Genomic DNA, 15,014 nt, shown 5'->3' on the forward strand with positions numbered 1-15,014 from the left:
GCAGAAAAAAAGTTAAGACTGATTCGGGCCAAACTCGAGCAAAAATTTCTATCTGAGACTAAACCGGTTTAGAAAACGAGTCTTATTTTTTATCAAAACCTATTTTTCGAGCCTATATTTCTTTTTTCAAATCCTCTCACTTTTCATGCTTGAACAGGTGGTATGGTCTATGATTAGGTTTACTAGGGAGAAACTAATTCAATTCAAAGTTTTCTTAACATTATATAATTAGAGGGTTAATACTTACACAAACAATAAAGATATACCCACACTATATCTAATTGGATGCGTTTTCCTCTCTCTCCAAAATCGACCTATCTTAATTAAATTTAAAAATCGGAGTTGATGCCTAATTTAGCTATATCCAATAACAACAAAAATGATCCAAATAAAAACTTTTCACTTGCACTCTTAGAGACTCCAACTAGTTGTTATTATTACATTATTAATGTACGACATTACGAATACGATGCTGTCAGAAAGCTGGAAAAGAAAAATCTGATACGAAAATAGCTCTTTAAATACACACAAAAATTTCCAATTTGGTCAACCTTCTAATTTCTAGCTCTTCATTATCCTAATGGTTTTGTTTGTAATTTCCTTCAATTTTAAGGCTCCTTTTATTTATGTGTTGATTCTCACGTCAGTCGTCACCCTCTAACCTGTCTACCACCTTTTTCCAGTATCTCTCAACGGCAACTCAAAATTTTCAACGACCGGAGACAAACCCGGAAAATCCGGTTCAGTCAAGAAACCGAGTCGGTTTTCTCGTGAGAGAGAAGAAACTTTTTTGAAATTCAAAGGAAAACGGATGCCGATCCCGGAATCAGACCGCCAAAGAGCGGCTAGAGGGAAAAATCCGATGTCTTCTTCGGTTCGACCGGCGGGTCGAGCTAGAGTTCCACTCCGTCAGCTATTTCGAGTCGCTTCCGTGGCTTGTGGGATACAATTCGGTTGGGCTTTACAGCTTTCTCTCTTGACACCTTACGTTCAAGAGTTAGGTATACCTCACCAGTGGGCTAGTATCATATGGCTTTGTGGGCCGCTTTCTGGTCTACTGGTGCAGCCTTTGGTAGGTCATATGAGTGATCGATGCACCAGTAAGTTCGGTCGTCGCCGGCCGTTTATTGTTGCTGGTGCAATTTTGATTGTCGTTGCCGTTTTGATCATCGGTCACTCTGCCGATATCGGATGGTTGTTCGGCGATAATAAAAGCTCTCGTCCGGGAGCTGTCCTGGCTTTTGTTTTCGGGTTTTGGATTCTTGATGTTGCTAATAACACCACTCAAGGTCCTTGTAGAGCTCTTCTTGCTGATCTTACCGGTTAGTTCTTCTTCTTCTTCTTCTTCTTTTCGATTTTTTTTTTGTTGGAATTAAATAAATTTAGAGCTTAATTAGCATTTATTTAATATGAAAATTATGAAAATTTCGTTTTCTATGACATCTTTTTAAAGAGTAAAGCAAAGTAGTCATCACTCATCATGGAATATAAAATTATTTTTACGTTTGATTATTGGTATTACTTTATTTTTCAATGATTGTGCCTCTAGTGCTTGTCTTTTTTAAGTTTACCCCTTCAGAGTTTAGATACAGTACAACATTACTTCTAATAATTACAATTAATGTTTTTTGTCAGAATTTTGGTTCTGTACAGTGCTTGGTCTATTTGATTGCTTCAGTGCAGTGAGCTACTTAAGTATTGAAGTTAATAAGTGATTACCAATTTAGGGTCTTATTAAATGGAACTTACCAATTTAGGGTCTTATTAAATGGAACTTGATCTTGTCATTTTAATTATTATATATAATCTGTTTCATTTCCTTCAAGATTGAATAACCTTCTGAGGTTGTTCAGCATTTTATATGGTATATTTGCTTATCATACGGTTTCCACCCCACATATTTGATTGCTGTTGTCGCCGGTTTGCCATTTTAGGAAAGGACCATCGAAGAACTCGAGTGGCAAATGCTTACTTCTCTCTGTTCATGGCTGTTGGCAATGTTCTTGGTTACGCAACAGGATCATACAGTGGTTGGTATAAGATTCTTCCATTTACCATGACAGATGCCTGCGATGTTGATTGCGCGAATCTCAAGTCTGCTTTCTTTCTAGACATTATCTTTATTGCAATTACTACATATCTCAGTGTTTTAGCTGCTAAGGAAGTACCTCTAGGTTCTCGTGATAGATCTACACCCTTTCAAGAAGAGGGGCTTGAAGGTGGCCAAGCTGAAGAAGCTTTTCTATGGGAACTATTTGGAACATTTAGATATTTCTCAGCGCCTATATGGATAGTCTTGTCTGTTACTGCACTGAATTGGATAGGATGGTTCCCTTTTCTTCTCTTTGATACTGACTGGATGGGTCGAGAGATCTATGGTGGTCAACCAAATGAGGGGGATAACTATAATGCTGGGGTCAGAATGGGCGCATTCGGATTGATGCTGAATTCTGTTGTTCTAGGAATTACTTCAGTGCTTATGGAGAAGCTTTGTAGCAAATGGGGAGCTGGTTTTATCTGGGGAGTTTCAAACATTCTTATGGCTCTATGCTTTCTTGCAATGCTGGTTCTGTCATATGTGGCCAATCATTTGGATTATATTGGTCATGGTCTACCCCCAGTTGGCATTGTCATTGGTGCACTAGTGATTTTTTCCTTCCTTGGTATTCCATTGGCTGTAAGCTGCTCCTTTTCTCCTACACAAAGTCATGTGGCTTTTAATTGAATCTGTCTAAAGGTCATAGAGATGGCAATTTCTTTCTCCGGACTACAACATCATTAGTCTTGTTCATGAAAGTACTAAAACATTGCTCCTTATTAAAGTGGTGTTCTTTCACTTTGGTTAAATCCTAGTTTGCCTGTTGCCTTAATTCAAGTTGGGTTTCTCTTCCTATTGCCAATTGGTTCTAGGATGGATGCTCAAGATGGGATCAAAACCCAACTTTTGTTCTGTTGTTATCTTTTGTCACTCTTGCTTATTACCCCTTATGAGTTTGTCACATGGTAGCTCCTAAGGTCTAATAACATGGGGTTCTCTCTCATTGGTCATATTGGGTATAATTTTGATGTTCAATATTACTTATTGCCTGAGGTTAGCTTGGTTCTGCTAGTGTACCAATTAATCTCTTTTTTTTGAAAGAAAAAATTAGGAGCATTCAGTTATGGCATTCAACTAATGCAGTTTGTATTTTATTTCAGATTACTTATAGTGTTCCATATGCCTTGATATCCTCACGTATTGAATCTTTGGGACTCGGCCAAGGTAAATTTTTGCTCTTTTCCTTTTTATTTATGGAGAAGCAGTTAAGGCACTGATTCTCTTGGTTGTTTTTTACAGGATTATCAATGGGTGTCCTAAATCTTGCTATTGTTATTCCACAGGTATTGCTTTGCACGTGACTTCATTTTTAATGTGATCTATCTTCTTGTTTCTTTCTTTTTGTTGATGTTGGCAAAGGAGAAGGGGGCTAAAATGAACTTGATTGATATTTATTAATTTTCCCCATCCCTGCTCTTGTGGATTCATGATAAGGACAGGAGCCCTGAATTGACTATGATTCCTTTTCTTTAAGCTAACTAAAAAGTAACATTCACATGCTCAATTGTCACCTCTTTTCTTAATTAAGAATTGGCATCAATCAAAAGAACTGTCGTTCCTTGAGAAACACTAAATTAGTCATAATATTCTTTGTTGGGGCAGGGAGTTTTTATCTTGTTCATCATAAAAAGGCAGAATACATAAATTCTGAACGTTCTTATGAACTAATTGTTTGAATTGTGATCAAAATAGCATGTTGTTACGATTGTATTGTATAGTTGGTCTTATCATGAAGGAAAAACATGCTATCGCATGGAATGTTAAAGTCATGCATTGGAATCACATGCTTTGAAGCTGCTATCTACTTTTACCTACTTATTAGGGAGATATCACAAAGTCATCTATTTGATAGCACCATTTGTTCTTGACATTATACAATCACCTGTTGGATGGCTCTCATCACATCCTAACAGTTGGACCACTGATAGCTGCGGTTAGCCTTTTGGTTTTTGATGGTTTATCTACTTGGAAATAAAAAAAGTGATAGCCTGTTGAGCAGGGACAGCACCGAGGGGGGCAGGCAGGGGCCTTCCCCCACTTCCATCCCAATAGTAAAATTCCATTTTAGTCCCTTTAAAAATCCTGAGATTTTTGTCTTCGTCCCTGCTGTCAAGCATAGGAGCACTCTATTTGAAGTGATCATCTCATTTGAATACATGTTTAAGGAATTGAAGTGGACTGGACACAGCCTTTCTAATAAATTTCTTAAACAGGAGGATTTAAACAATTTATTTGTCTTGACGTCATTCAAAAGATTTAATAAGTTGGAGCCATGTAAACTTGTGTTTGTATTAAATAGTGATTAGGCTTCGGATGAGTTGTGACTTAATGTTCAACTTACCATGGAATTTTATAGGAATGAGAACTCTCTCTCTCGCCCGGAGACACAGACACACACATGCACGCAGATAATGCATGCATTCTAGCATCAACTTTTAGATACTAGGGAACATCCACTCCAGCTATTTGATGGAAGATGATTAATGTATGTATCACTTTTTAGTTTTGTTTTCTTCTTTTATATATTTTCATTTTCTGGAAATCGTTAGTAATTAATATAACTTGGGTCTGAAATTCTATTGTCTTATGAACATATTTTAATAAAATTTTAGTGACATGCATTTGACTTAAATAATCTTATTCAAGTGCATTTAACATTAATTCTTGGAAGCATATTTTAATTCTCTGCTTATAAAGATGAAATTTTGGAAAACTTTGGGTCAACAACCATTGAAAATTTGGTAAAAGAGGCTTGCTTATGCTTCTGTGGAAGTTTAACAGAAAAATAAAGGTCATTACAAGGCTACTATAGAATTGTCGCATATATGTGGGCAACTAATTTGCAGCATCTTGTCATAATTTCATAAGAACAGTCTGAACCCTCTTTGGTGTAAAGAGAAAATTCTCCTTTCTAAAATCTGTTCTCTCTGGCAAGGAAGCTCTTTTACAATGAAGCTTTCAAACTGATCAAGGTCTTTCCCTTTCTATTATAGTTTTATCAATTTCCATGATAAGTTGCAATTAATAGCCCTTTTGTTATGAACAAGCAAACAGGGTTGAGTCATAGAGCGACTGACAGGGAAGTCATAATCAAGTCTTCCCTTTTTCCCTTTATGGCTTAGCATTAACCACTATGTTACTTGATGCCTTCCGTAATGTTGCTATTTTGATTGTTACGGAAGTTCTTATATGATCCTTTTTCAAGCAATTTAGGTAGTGAAACTTTGGCTTTTACCAACAGGTTGTGGTGTCTCTGGGAAGTGGACCATGGGATCAACTATTTGGTGGTGGAAACTCACCAGCTTTCGCAGTAGCAGGTGTTGCAGCCCTCACCGGTGGACTGGTAGCAATCTTGGCTATCCCTCGAAGTAGTTCACAGAAGCCCAGGGTCGTCCTCCCATGAGGTATTTTGTTTTACCTTTTTTTTTTTTGTATGCAATCAACATGAATATTATATTTGTTCACACAGCAACAATTTGTGTATAGCTATTGCTGCTCTATTGATTAATAAAATCGTTGTGATTTGAGGTTGTTGGTTGGCATTTGAAAACACTGAATTATGTTGCAAATAGTGATTACCGGACTACATTCAAATGTTGAAGCTTTTAGGTCTTTTAGAACTTTATACTTTTTTGCAGCTACTTTTAATGAAATCTGAAACCTAAAACAAGATTGTTTCTCGCACAGTAAGCTTCCAGAATGACTAATTCTATGCCTCCCTTCAAAATGGAAGTATTTTGCATATTGGTCATGATGGCATCTTAAATGTGATAGTTACAAATATTGGTAGCTTTCAATGAAGTTTTTCCAAAAGAAAAATGTAGGGATAAGGTAACATTTATTCCCTGAACTTGGCCACTTTTTCCAACTTAGTCCCTGAACTTGGCAAATTTCCCAGTTTTGGTTCATGTGATGATGTGGCACTTGAGATTCTACCATGCCATCACATAAAAATTATATTTTTCTCCAAAAAGTTTTAGGTGATGATGTGGCACAATCTTAGAGTGCCATATCATCACATGGATCAAAACTGGGAAAATTTGCCAAGTTTAGGGACTAACATGGATAAAAAAAGTTCAGGGACTAAGTTGAGAAAAATTGTCAAGTTTAGGAACTAAGTGTTGCTCTATCCCAAAAATGTATTTTGTAGATTTATTGAATTCTGGATGGGACAACTTATCTGAAAATAAGTGGAGAAATTTTTTATTTTTGGGATGAAATACTTGTCCACCCGCTGGAAAATCTTGGTGAAAGGCTTGATTCGAGAATTAGTCCCAGGACTGCTTCCCTTAGCACCACAAGATAAGTAGCTGCTGATTTGGTATCTATTCTTTATCAAAACTTAAAACTTTTTATTATTTTTATTTTATTGAAAGGAAATGCTTGCAATTTGCATATTTGTGGTCTAATCATTATATATTGGAATATCATGCATTTTGTGCCCCAGTTTGTAGTATTAAGGTGGTGAAACTGTGCTGATTGCAACCTTGGGGGAGACATGTTTTATATGCTTTGATTTTATTTTATTTTTTATATGAAAAAAGCTTCATTTATTTGTGCTGTTCATGATTGCTCTGTTCTTTTGTAATATTTTACATAATTCCCCCCTGTTTTTGTTGCTTTGCTTGATATCTGAACATTCGAATAAATTCTTGGGTTTTATTGCATTCTTATCAAAATTGGTCAAAATATGCCACCAGTCCTCATACTTTAATAAATTTTAAAGTTTAATCCCTCTACTGAAAAAAAATACTATGAAATCCCTTGTATAATGAGCGAGATTACATTTTGTTTTTTTTTTATTAAAAAAATTGATAAGTTAGTCCTTGTATGCTAGATTAAAGTGCAAATGAGTCCTTTCTATTAAAAACTTCATCAATTTTTACGGTTAAAAATTGGTCCCTGTACCTCAGCATGAGGGACATGTGATATGACACGTGTAATTGTTTGATTATTTTGTCAGTGACATCAGATTTTAACAGTAAAAATAGATGAATTTTTTAACAAAAATAATTAATTTATTCTTTGATCTAATATACATAGGTTAATTTATCTACTCTTTAAATAGAAGCAAAACATAATCTGACTCGCGATATAAATACATTTACCATATGCATGGACGTGTGATGAATTGATGACAAATTTTTAACAAATTTGAATTTTTTAATATAGAAATTAAATTTCAAACTTTATCGTCATCTTGTTGACATACATGCAATGAGGCAAAACGAAAAAACCCATGATTGAAGAACTTTCTTTGAATGCATATTATGGCTGAGAGTGATGATGCATTGATTTTGGTGCCATTTTTGCATATTATCATATATCATCACACAGATACAGACACAGCTGTTGCCTGTGGCATTTTTGATGGGACATTGGAAACAGGGAAACTCTAGTAGGTGCTGTAATGGAATATTGAGACTAAGCAAAGCAATGCATCGACCTTTCTTTTTTATATTTTGGGGATAAGAAATGGAATCTATGAATTTGTTCGAGTTCCTAGACAAGAATCAGTATATTATAATATATATATATAAAATATGAGTTAATTGCCAACACTAGAAACGAATAGCATGAATCATCCCTCTTCTGATCCTACAAATTATTACAGTTCCTCTGGTGAACCCCATTTCCAATCAGAAATATTGAGAATAAACGTTATCCAGTGATTAATATTCTTTTTAAGCTTTGGGTTCAAGTTCCGTAGATGAAGAAAATAATGCTAAAAGATGATGTCTAATGTGATTAGTAAATAGAAAATTTGGTAAGGATTTTGACATGGTTTGAGTTTTTTGAATGATAAGAGTTTTGTGGTCTCTGTGATAGATTATGGGTAAATTAATCCCTAAATTGATTGTTTTTGTTAAAAATTTTATTGATTTTACTATTAAAATTGACATAATTGATAGAATAATCAAACAATGACATGTGGCGTGTCGCATATATCTCATGCTAACATATATAAATTAATTTCTAACAATAAAAATTAACAAAATGATCAATTTACTGTTTAATCTAACCTATAGGGATTAATCTATTTGTTTTAGCGTATTCAACTATGTCTATTGTTTAATTGGATATATGTATATATATATATATGGAGTTGCATGACACATCATAGGTGTCGTATACATGAAACACACATGGAATCTGACGACATTGGAAGAGGGGAGGAGGTATGGGTTTCAAAGAAGAAAAGCAGTAAATATCTTATCTCTAAAACCAAAACTCCAACATGCCCATTGCCGCACACTTCCAAGTTGTTTTTTGGGGTTTAAATGGTAGGGTTGCCGCCAGTCTCAGACATAACCCAAAAAAGGGTTTGCTCTCAGTGTTCCCCTTTCTTCCATCTTCTAGTCTACTCTGTCATCTCCATTAACACACACTTTTGCTGGTCCCATTTCAAAATAAGATGACCCTTTAACCAACAATCAAATTAAACCCTTTTTTGGGCAAGGAAAGAAAAGAAAATTCCTATAGATTATACGACAGTTTGGTCACTTGAACCCCTAAATGCCCACATGTTCTTTACTTTCATTTCCTTAACCTCTTAAGCTTTCCCCATTTGGACCCCCATTTTATCTCACATCTTACAATCTTTGAACCTTTTACGAATTGGCATTCTCTAAAGTACTATTGCACCTAATTAGAGGATTAGGAAACTGAAGCACAACACTAGACACTGCCAACCTTCACTGTTAGCATTTCTATTACAATTTATTATTATTAGGGGCTATCTTTATAATTATACTTACTTAGGGTGTAATAGATTAAAATTTTATCATGTGTACTTGATAATATTGAACAATTAAAAATATATCAAAATATAGACCCCATTCATTAAATCTTGCGTGTAGAGTTAAAGTAGTATTGGTGGTTAAAATATGTTATTAGTCCCTGTACTTTAATAAAGTATGAGATTTAATCCTTGTGTTTTAAAAGTTAAAAATTGTAAGTATTTTTCTTTAAAATTTATCAATTTGACATGTTGATTAGACTACTCTTATATAATGTGGTATATAATTGACGAGAAGTAAACACGTTACATTGTCAATTTGAAATAGGATTCTTAAAGGAAAAAAAAGTAAAGATGATTGAATTTTTAACTTTTAAAGTAAAGGGACAAAATCACAAATTTTGTCAAAGTACAGGGACTAGCAACAAAATTTAACCATTACTGCTTCAATGTGCCAGGCCAGTCTCTGCTGCTTTACTCTCTTAGACTCATTGCCCCTCAAAAGGAATGAAGCAGTAAAAGGGAGAAATCCACAAACAGATGGGACCTGAAACAAAGATATATGAATAAAAGATTGTCAACTCTCCATATTGGTGATCCTTTTTTTAGTGGTTGCAGAAAAAAGCAACAAATAAAAATGGTGCTTGAAATTGGGTTTCCTTCATCACATGGGCTGTGCAAAAATGGAACATGCATGGCTGCCTTAGTTCTTGCAAACAGATAGAGATATATGTATATATATATATAGCAATATGCTCAACCATTGTCAAAAGATTATATATATGTACTGATATGCTCTTGTCATTTCACTAAAGAGATGATCCAAGTTTATTTGCTTGTCAATCAAGGGTTTCCCACTTGACAAATTGAAGATAAACTAGTTTATTTCTCTCTTTTAATTAGTAATACAAATATGCTATATATAATAAAAGAAAATAAAGTATAATGGAAGCGGATACCAAATTAATCATTTCTATTAAAATTTTCATCTATGAATACTTTTATCTATAATAAATTTACGGTTTTCAAGATCATCCACTTAATAAAAAAATTTATTTTAGTTCTTTAAAAAAAATATTAAACTCAATTGTAACCAACACAAAATGCCAAAAAAAAGAAATGGGGTTGGTCATATTATATTTGTAAATGATATTTAATTTCATAAAGGCACTTATTTGAGTTCCTTTCCACACTCAAAAACTTGGGTTTTCTTTATATTACTCCAACCTTAGGTGTTCAACAAAAGGAATACAAATCCTAAGTGACTAACTAACCTTCAAATTTAGACTAAAAGAGATAAGGAAAGACACACAAAAAAGCTATAAAAAAAAAGGTATGGGTGCTTACAAAAAGTGTTCTAGTAATGGCTTTAGGGGGTTCTATATAAATATTGACACGTTCAGAACCTTAAGAGTACGGGCCCCAATTCACTCGTATATAAATATTAGCACCCATAAGCACAAAAAAGCCATAAGGGTGTTCCTATTTTCCCCCCTTTCTAATCAAATCTCTTTTTCTCCTTTCCCATAACTTCTTTTATCCATTTCATATAGCTATGTATAACCCAAAGTCACCTTCTAGCAAAGACCCTTTGAACAAAACTATGGATGATGAAGAACAGCTACATAGGTTGCCAACAATCTCTGAGGTAATAAAAACTTGTTTAGAAAAAAGGGTAGTTTTTTGTTTATCACTATAAGCTATCAAATGTCTGATTTTCATGGTTTGTTTTTGTGCATTCAGGCTATGCAAGAAATTAAAGCTATAGGGAAGATTTCAGGTCCTACAGCTATTAGTAGTTTACTTTTATATTCAAGAGCTATGATCTCTATGTTGTTTCTTGGTTACCTTGGTGAACTTGAGCTTGCCGGTGGGTCACTTGCCATTGGTGTTGCAAACATTACTGGTTACTCTGTTATCTCTGGTTTAGCCATGGGAATGGAACCTATTTGTGGACAAGCTTATGGTGCAAAACAATGGAAACTTCTTGGGTTAACATTACAAAGAACAGTGCTTCTTCTTTTATCAGCTTCTATCCCTATCTCTTTCATGTGGGCCAATATGAAAGCTATTCTTCTTTGGTGTGGTCAAGACCAAGAAATATCATTAGTGGCTCATGTATTTATTGTTTTTTCAATCCCTGACCTTTTTTTCCTTTCACTTTTACATCCACTTAGAGTCTATCTTAGGACTCAAAGCATTACATTACCAGTAACTTATTGTTCAGCCATCTCAGTGTTACTTCATGTTCCATTGAATTTCCTTCTTGTTGTTTATCTTAAACTTGGTGTAGCAGGGGTAGCAATAGCTATGGTGTGGACGAATCTCAATGTCTTCCTTTTGATTTCTTTATTTGTATACTTTTCTGGTGTATATAAAGATTCTTGGGTAACTCCAAGTACTGATTGTCTTAGGGGATGGTCATCGTTGCTCGCTCTAGCTTTGCCGACTTGTGCGTCTGTTTGCCTCGAATGGTGGTGGTATGAACTCATGATATTGCTTGGTGGCTTACTTGTTAACCCCAAAGCTACTATTGCTTCAATGGGGATCCTTATTCAAACAACAGCTCTAGTCTATTGTTTCCCTTCAGCTTTAAGCGTTGGAGTATCCACAAGAGTTGGGAACGAACTCGGTGCAAACCGACCTGGAAAAGCTCGTATTTCCATGATCGTTTCGGTCTTTTGCGCCGTAGCTATCGGTCTCTCAGCGATGCTATTCACCACCTTGATGAGACACCAATGGGGTAAGTTCTTCACCAGCGACGCAGAAATCCTCGAGCTTACATCAGTCGCATTACCAATCGTGGGGCTTTGCGAGCTCGGGAATTGCCCTCAGACAACCGGTTGTGGGGTCTTAAGAGGCACCGCCAGACCAACCATCGGAGCCAACATAAACTTGGGTTCATTTTACCTAGTGGGGATGCCGGTAGCTATCCTAATGGGGTTCGTGATTGAACTGGGGTTCGCCGGGCTTTGGCTCGGCTTACTTGCTGCTCAAGCAACCTGTGCATTACTCATGCTATTAGTCCTTTATAGAACAGATTGGATGGTTCAAGTAGAAAGAGCCAAAGTCCTCACACAAACCACCACTAATAGCAACAAACACCAACCCCCATTGCCCATTTCAAGTAAACAACATGATCAATATGCCAAGGCTGATCTTGAAGGGATAATGTCCATTAATGATGATATTGTGAAGTCTGCTTCAAATGAAAAAGACCCTCTCTTATCTAACTCACTCAGTACAGATACTGAGCATTAATTTCAGTTCCATTTTTGGCCCCTCCCCCACCATCATAGAAAAACACTGATAAAAAACACAGTTCCCACTCTAATTCTCTATTGTACCTTGTTTAACTAAATTTTCATTTGTAATTTTCTTCATTTTTCTTTATATTCCTCCATGTTATATGAAATAACAAATGTAGTAGTGAATAGTCACCACGTTTACTTCTTTCTCTTTATGTGTGTATATATATTGAAGGATTGAGAAAGCTATGAAATTTTAAAAGAGAAAAAAAAGGACTGGTGGAACATGATTCTACTTGACTTTCTTCTTCTTCCTTTCCTTTTAAGGCAAACAATAACCTTACACCTAGAGCATATCTATAACCCAAAATTAGTATAATTTGCTTTACCTACTTTTAATCCCTTAATTAACCACGCCCTGTTTGTATGGAATTGGTTAGCTTTTCCTCTCCTTTAAAATTTTACCAATAGTCAAGAATTTTCCCTTTTTTCTTATTATTATATTCTTTTAAATTATTTAGAGTATCGTGCTGGTAACCTAAAAATAATCTCTTTTTTTTAAGGTGGATAACAGATTTAGAGTTTTTATTTATTGGGTCACTTTCTTTTATTTAAAGTTTTGTTTTTCGACTCTAAAGAAAAAATAGGTCACTCTCCTTTCGTTAAAGTGTTGTGTTGATAAAATTTTATCTTACCACTCAAAATTTTATCTTTCGACTTTAAAGAAAAACCAAGTCACTCTACTTTTATCGAAGTATTGGGCTGATGATGCCAAAATAACGTCTTTCTTTAATACAATGAATAGCAAATTCTCAGAAATTTGTCCAACTTTTGAAAAAGATCCGAAAAGCTTCGGGCATTGAATTAATGGAAGGGTTGAAAACAAACAGTGATTGGCATTTGTTTATGATGGGATTGAAATCAATAATCTGAAGCAAAATATTTAGAAAATTGGGAGGGGAGGGGGAGAGTGGAGCCTGTTTCAATTGAAGAAACAAAATCCACCTATTATTACCTCTGTCTACTTCTCACATGACAAAAGTTTTGGTGCAGTGGCTCTGCCAAATTTGGCAGTTTCCTAGGCTCCACCTCCACCTTCGTTGCCTTTGGCTTCTACAATTCCAACACTGATGACTGAACCCACAAAATAATTTTTTTTAAATGGAAAAGAAATCAATAATTAAGAAGCTTAATTAATGGAAGAAAAAAGAAGAGAAGGGCTTTATTTTTGGCAGTGGGAAACCCTGAAATGGGTCAGTGTTGGTGGGGACGTTGCATCGGTACTGATGATGATTTTATGTAATGTTCCTATGAGTTTTTTGGATAGAAGATGCAGCAGGAAACAAAGCTGGTCCCCCTTTCCCAACAGGATATTCAATGTAACCCCAAATTTTACTTTGGATTTCTCTATAAAATTTGAGTGGTTTTTTTTATTTATATTATTAATATTTTAATAATTTAATCTTTAAATTTGGTCAAGATATTAATATTTTTATGCACGTAATTTTTTGAATCGATCTTATATAAAATATTATTTATATTAATATATATTTAATGATGGAAAGATTTTCCTTTTTTGCATAAAACGAATAGTTAGAACTTTTTAATTTGTGTCAAACTTGACATACATGATTTACATGAATTGGGTATGAAATATGATTATTGGATAGTTAAAATATGATCTACACCGATTTAAGTGAATCCCTCCCTATGTCTCTTTGATATAAACGAAGCATTTTAAAATATATAAATTAAATTGTAAAGACTTGTGTGTTTATTGTGGATGGTATGGATTTATCGTGTTAAAAAAATATACAATGTTATTAAAATTTCAAAGGGTTATTATATTTTTTTAATATATTAAATACAAATTATTTATGCAGTAGGTGCATGTTGGAATGCCGGCACCCCTACGGCGCAGCGGAAAAATAAAACATCTGGCGATCTTAACCATGGATCCATGTGTGAGGAACGAATCGGGGTGAAATAGAGGTTTTGAAATTACCGAATCTTTATTCCGAGTAGACAGCAATGCCTCGGCAACGAGTAATCTGATCTACTATCGAACCAAGCCGCAATCTATCGTGACTCCGGCCTTTACGTAATCCACCCAGTTGACAATGAACGGAAGGAATCCCCAAAACTGTTTTTGGAGAAGACTTTGCTTTGACGGCTGCTAGACCCCCCAAAGCAAAGAAAAATGAGATTTTTATATCTATTTTTAGGGTTTCTAGAAATTAAATAAATATAACAATGTTTTTAAACCGAAAATTATAATTACATTAATTACAATAATGATTTCGGTAAACTATATATTTATTTGAATTTATATACAAACCAAATTCATGTTCTCATTATGCGTATCCTTGTACATATAATGTATTCGATATTTGATTACCCAATTAAATTAATTCTATAATTAATTAATTCAAGCGACAACCAAATACAATACCAATTATGTTTTATTCCGTTCATTTCAACTATAGGGTGTGACCCTGTAGGTTCTTGTAACGTTAGTAGTAATACTGGAATGATTCCAATGTTACAAACAATGAGTGGTACCTAGCAATGCATCATTGCTACCTAAGTCACAAGAAATCATGATTCGACATAACATTTTTATGATTAACCTTTCATGCAATAATCCTTAAGTCCTTTATCTCTGGATTGGACATAAGTCATGGAATAGTCACACTTGCATAGTCCATTCCATGTTCCTTGATATCTTAAGTAGACTATGATATACAAATAAATATGACATCTCATATCAGCTTATTTGAGCATGGCCATGCATTTCTAGTCTCACTCAATTAAGTGGCCTAAGATATTGCTCCCATTATGTAGGAGGGACTTATCCTATATCGATCAACCATATCCCTCTACATAGATCGTGGCATATCCAACATCAGCCTTTATAGAACAACCCGTT

General features: G+C 34.7%; 2 protein-coding genes across 3 annotated transcripts; both read left to right on the top strand.

The window, feature by feature from the left end:
* Positions 1-464: 464 nt before the first annotated feature.
* On the top strand, positions 465-9,680 carry LOC105772724 (sucrose transport protein SUC4). 2 transcript variants are annotated; one of them, XM_012594141.2, is made up of 6 exons: positions 465-1,322; positions 1,935-2,677; positions 3,199-3,262; positions 3,338-3,381; positions 5,340-5,502; positions 9,296-9,680. In XM_012594141.2, exons 1-5 carry the CDS (start codon positions 812-814, stop codon positions 5,499-5,501), a joined length of 1,524 nt encoding a protein of 507 aa, XP_012449595.1. In that variant the 5' UTR covers positions 465-811; the 3' UTR covers position 5,502; positions 9,296-9,680. The 2 variants fall into 2 exon arrangements, with proteins under 2 accessions (XP_012449595.1, XP_012449596.1); XM_012594142.2 differs by lacking the exon at positions 9,296-9,680 and adding an exon at positions 6,249-6,787 and having other exon boundaries at positions 467-1,322.
* Positions 9,681-10,305: 625 nt separating this feature from the next.
* Positions 10,306-12,300, top strand: LOC105772723 (protein DETOXIFICATION 48). Its single transcript, XM_012594139.2, has 2 exons — positions 10,306-10,485; positions 10,581-12,300. The coding sequence occupies exons 1-2, from the start codon at positions 10,393-10,395 to the stop codon at positions 12,096-12,098; spliced, it is 1,611 nt and encodes a 536-aa protein (XP_012449593.1). The 5' UTR covers positions 10,306-10,392; the 3' UTR covers positions 12,099-12,300.
* The last annotated feature ends 2,714 nt before the right edge of the window (positions 12,301-15,014 follow it).

Source organism: Gossypium raimondii, chromosome 6 (assembly GCF_025698545.1).
Source record: "Gossypium raimondii isolate GPD5lz chromosome 6, ASM2569854v1, whole genome shotgun sequence".
NCBI classification, from domain to species: Eukaryota; Viridiplantae; Streptophyta; class Magnoliopsida; order Malvales; family Malvaceae; genus Gossypium; species Gossypium raimondii.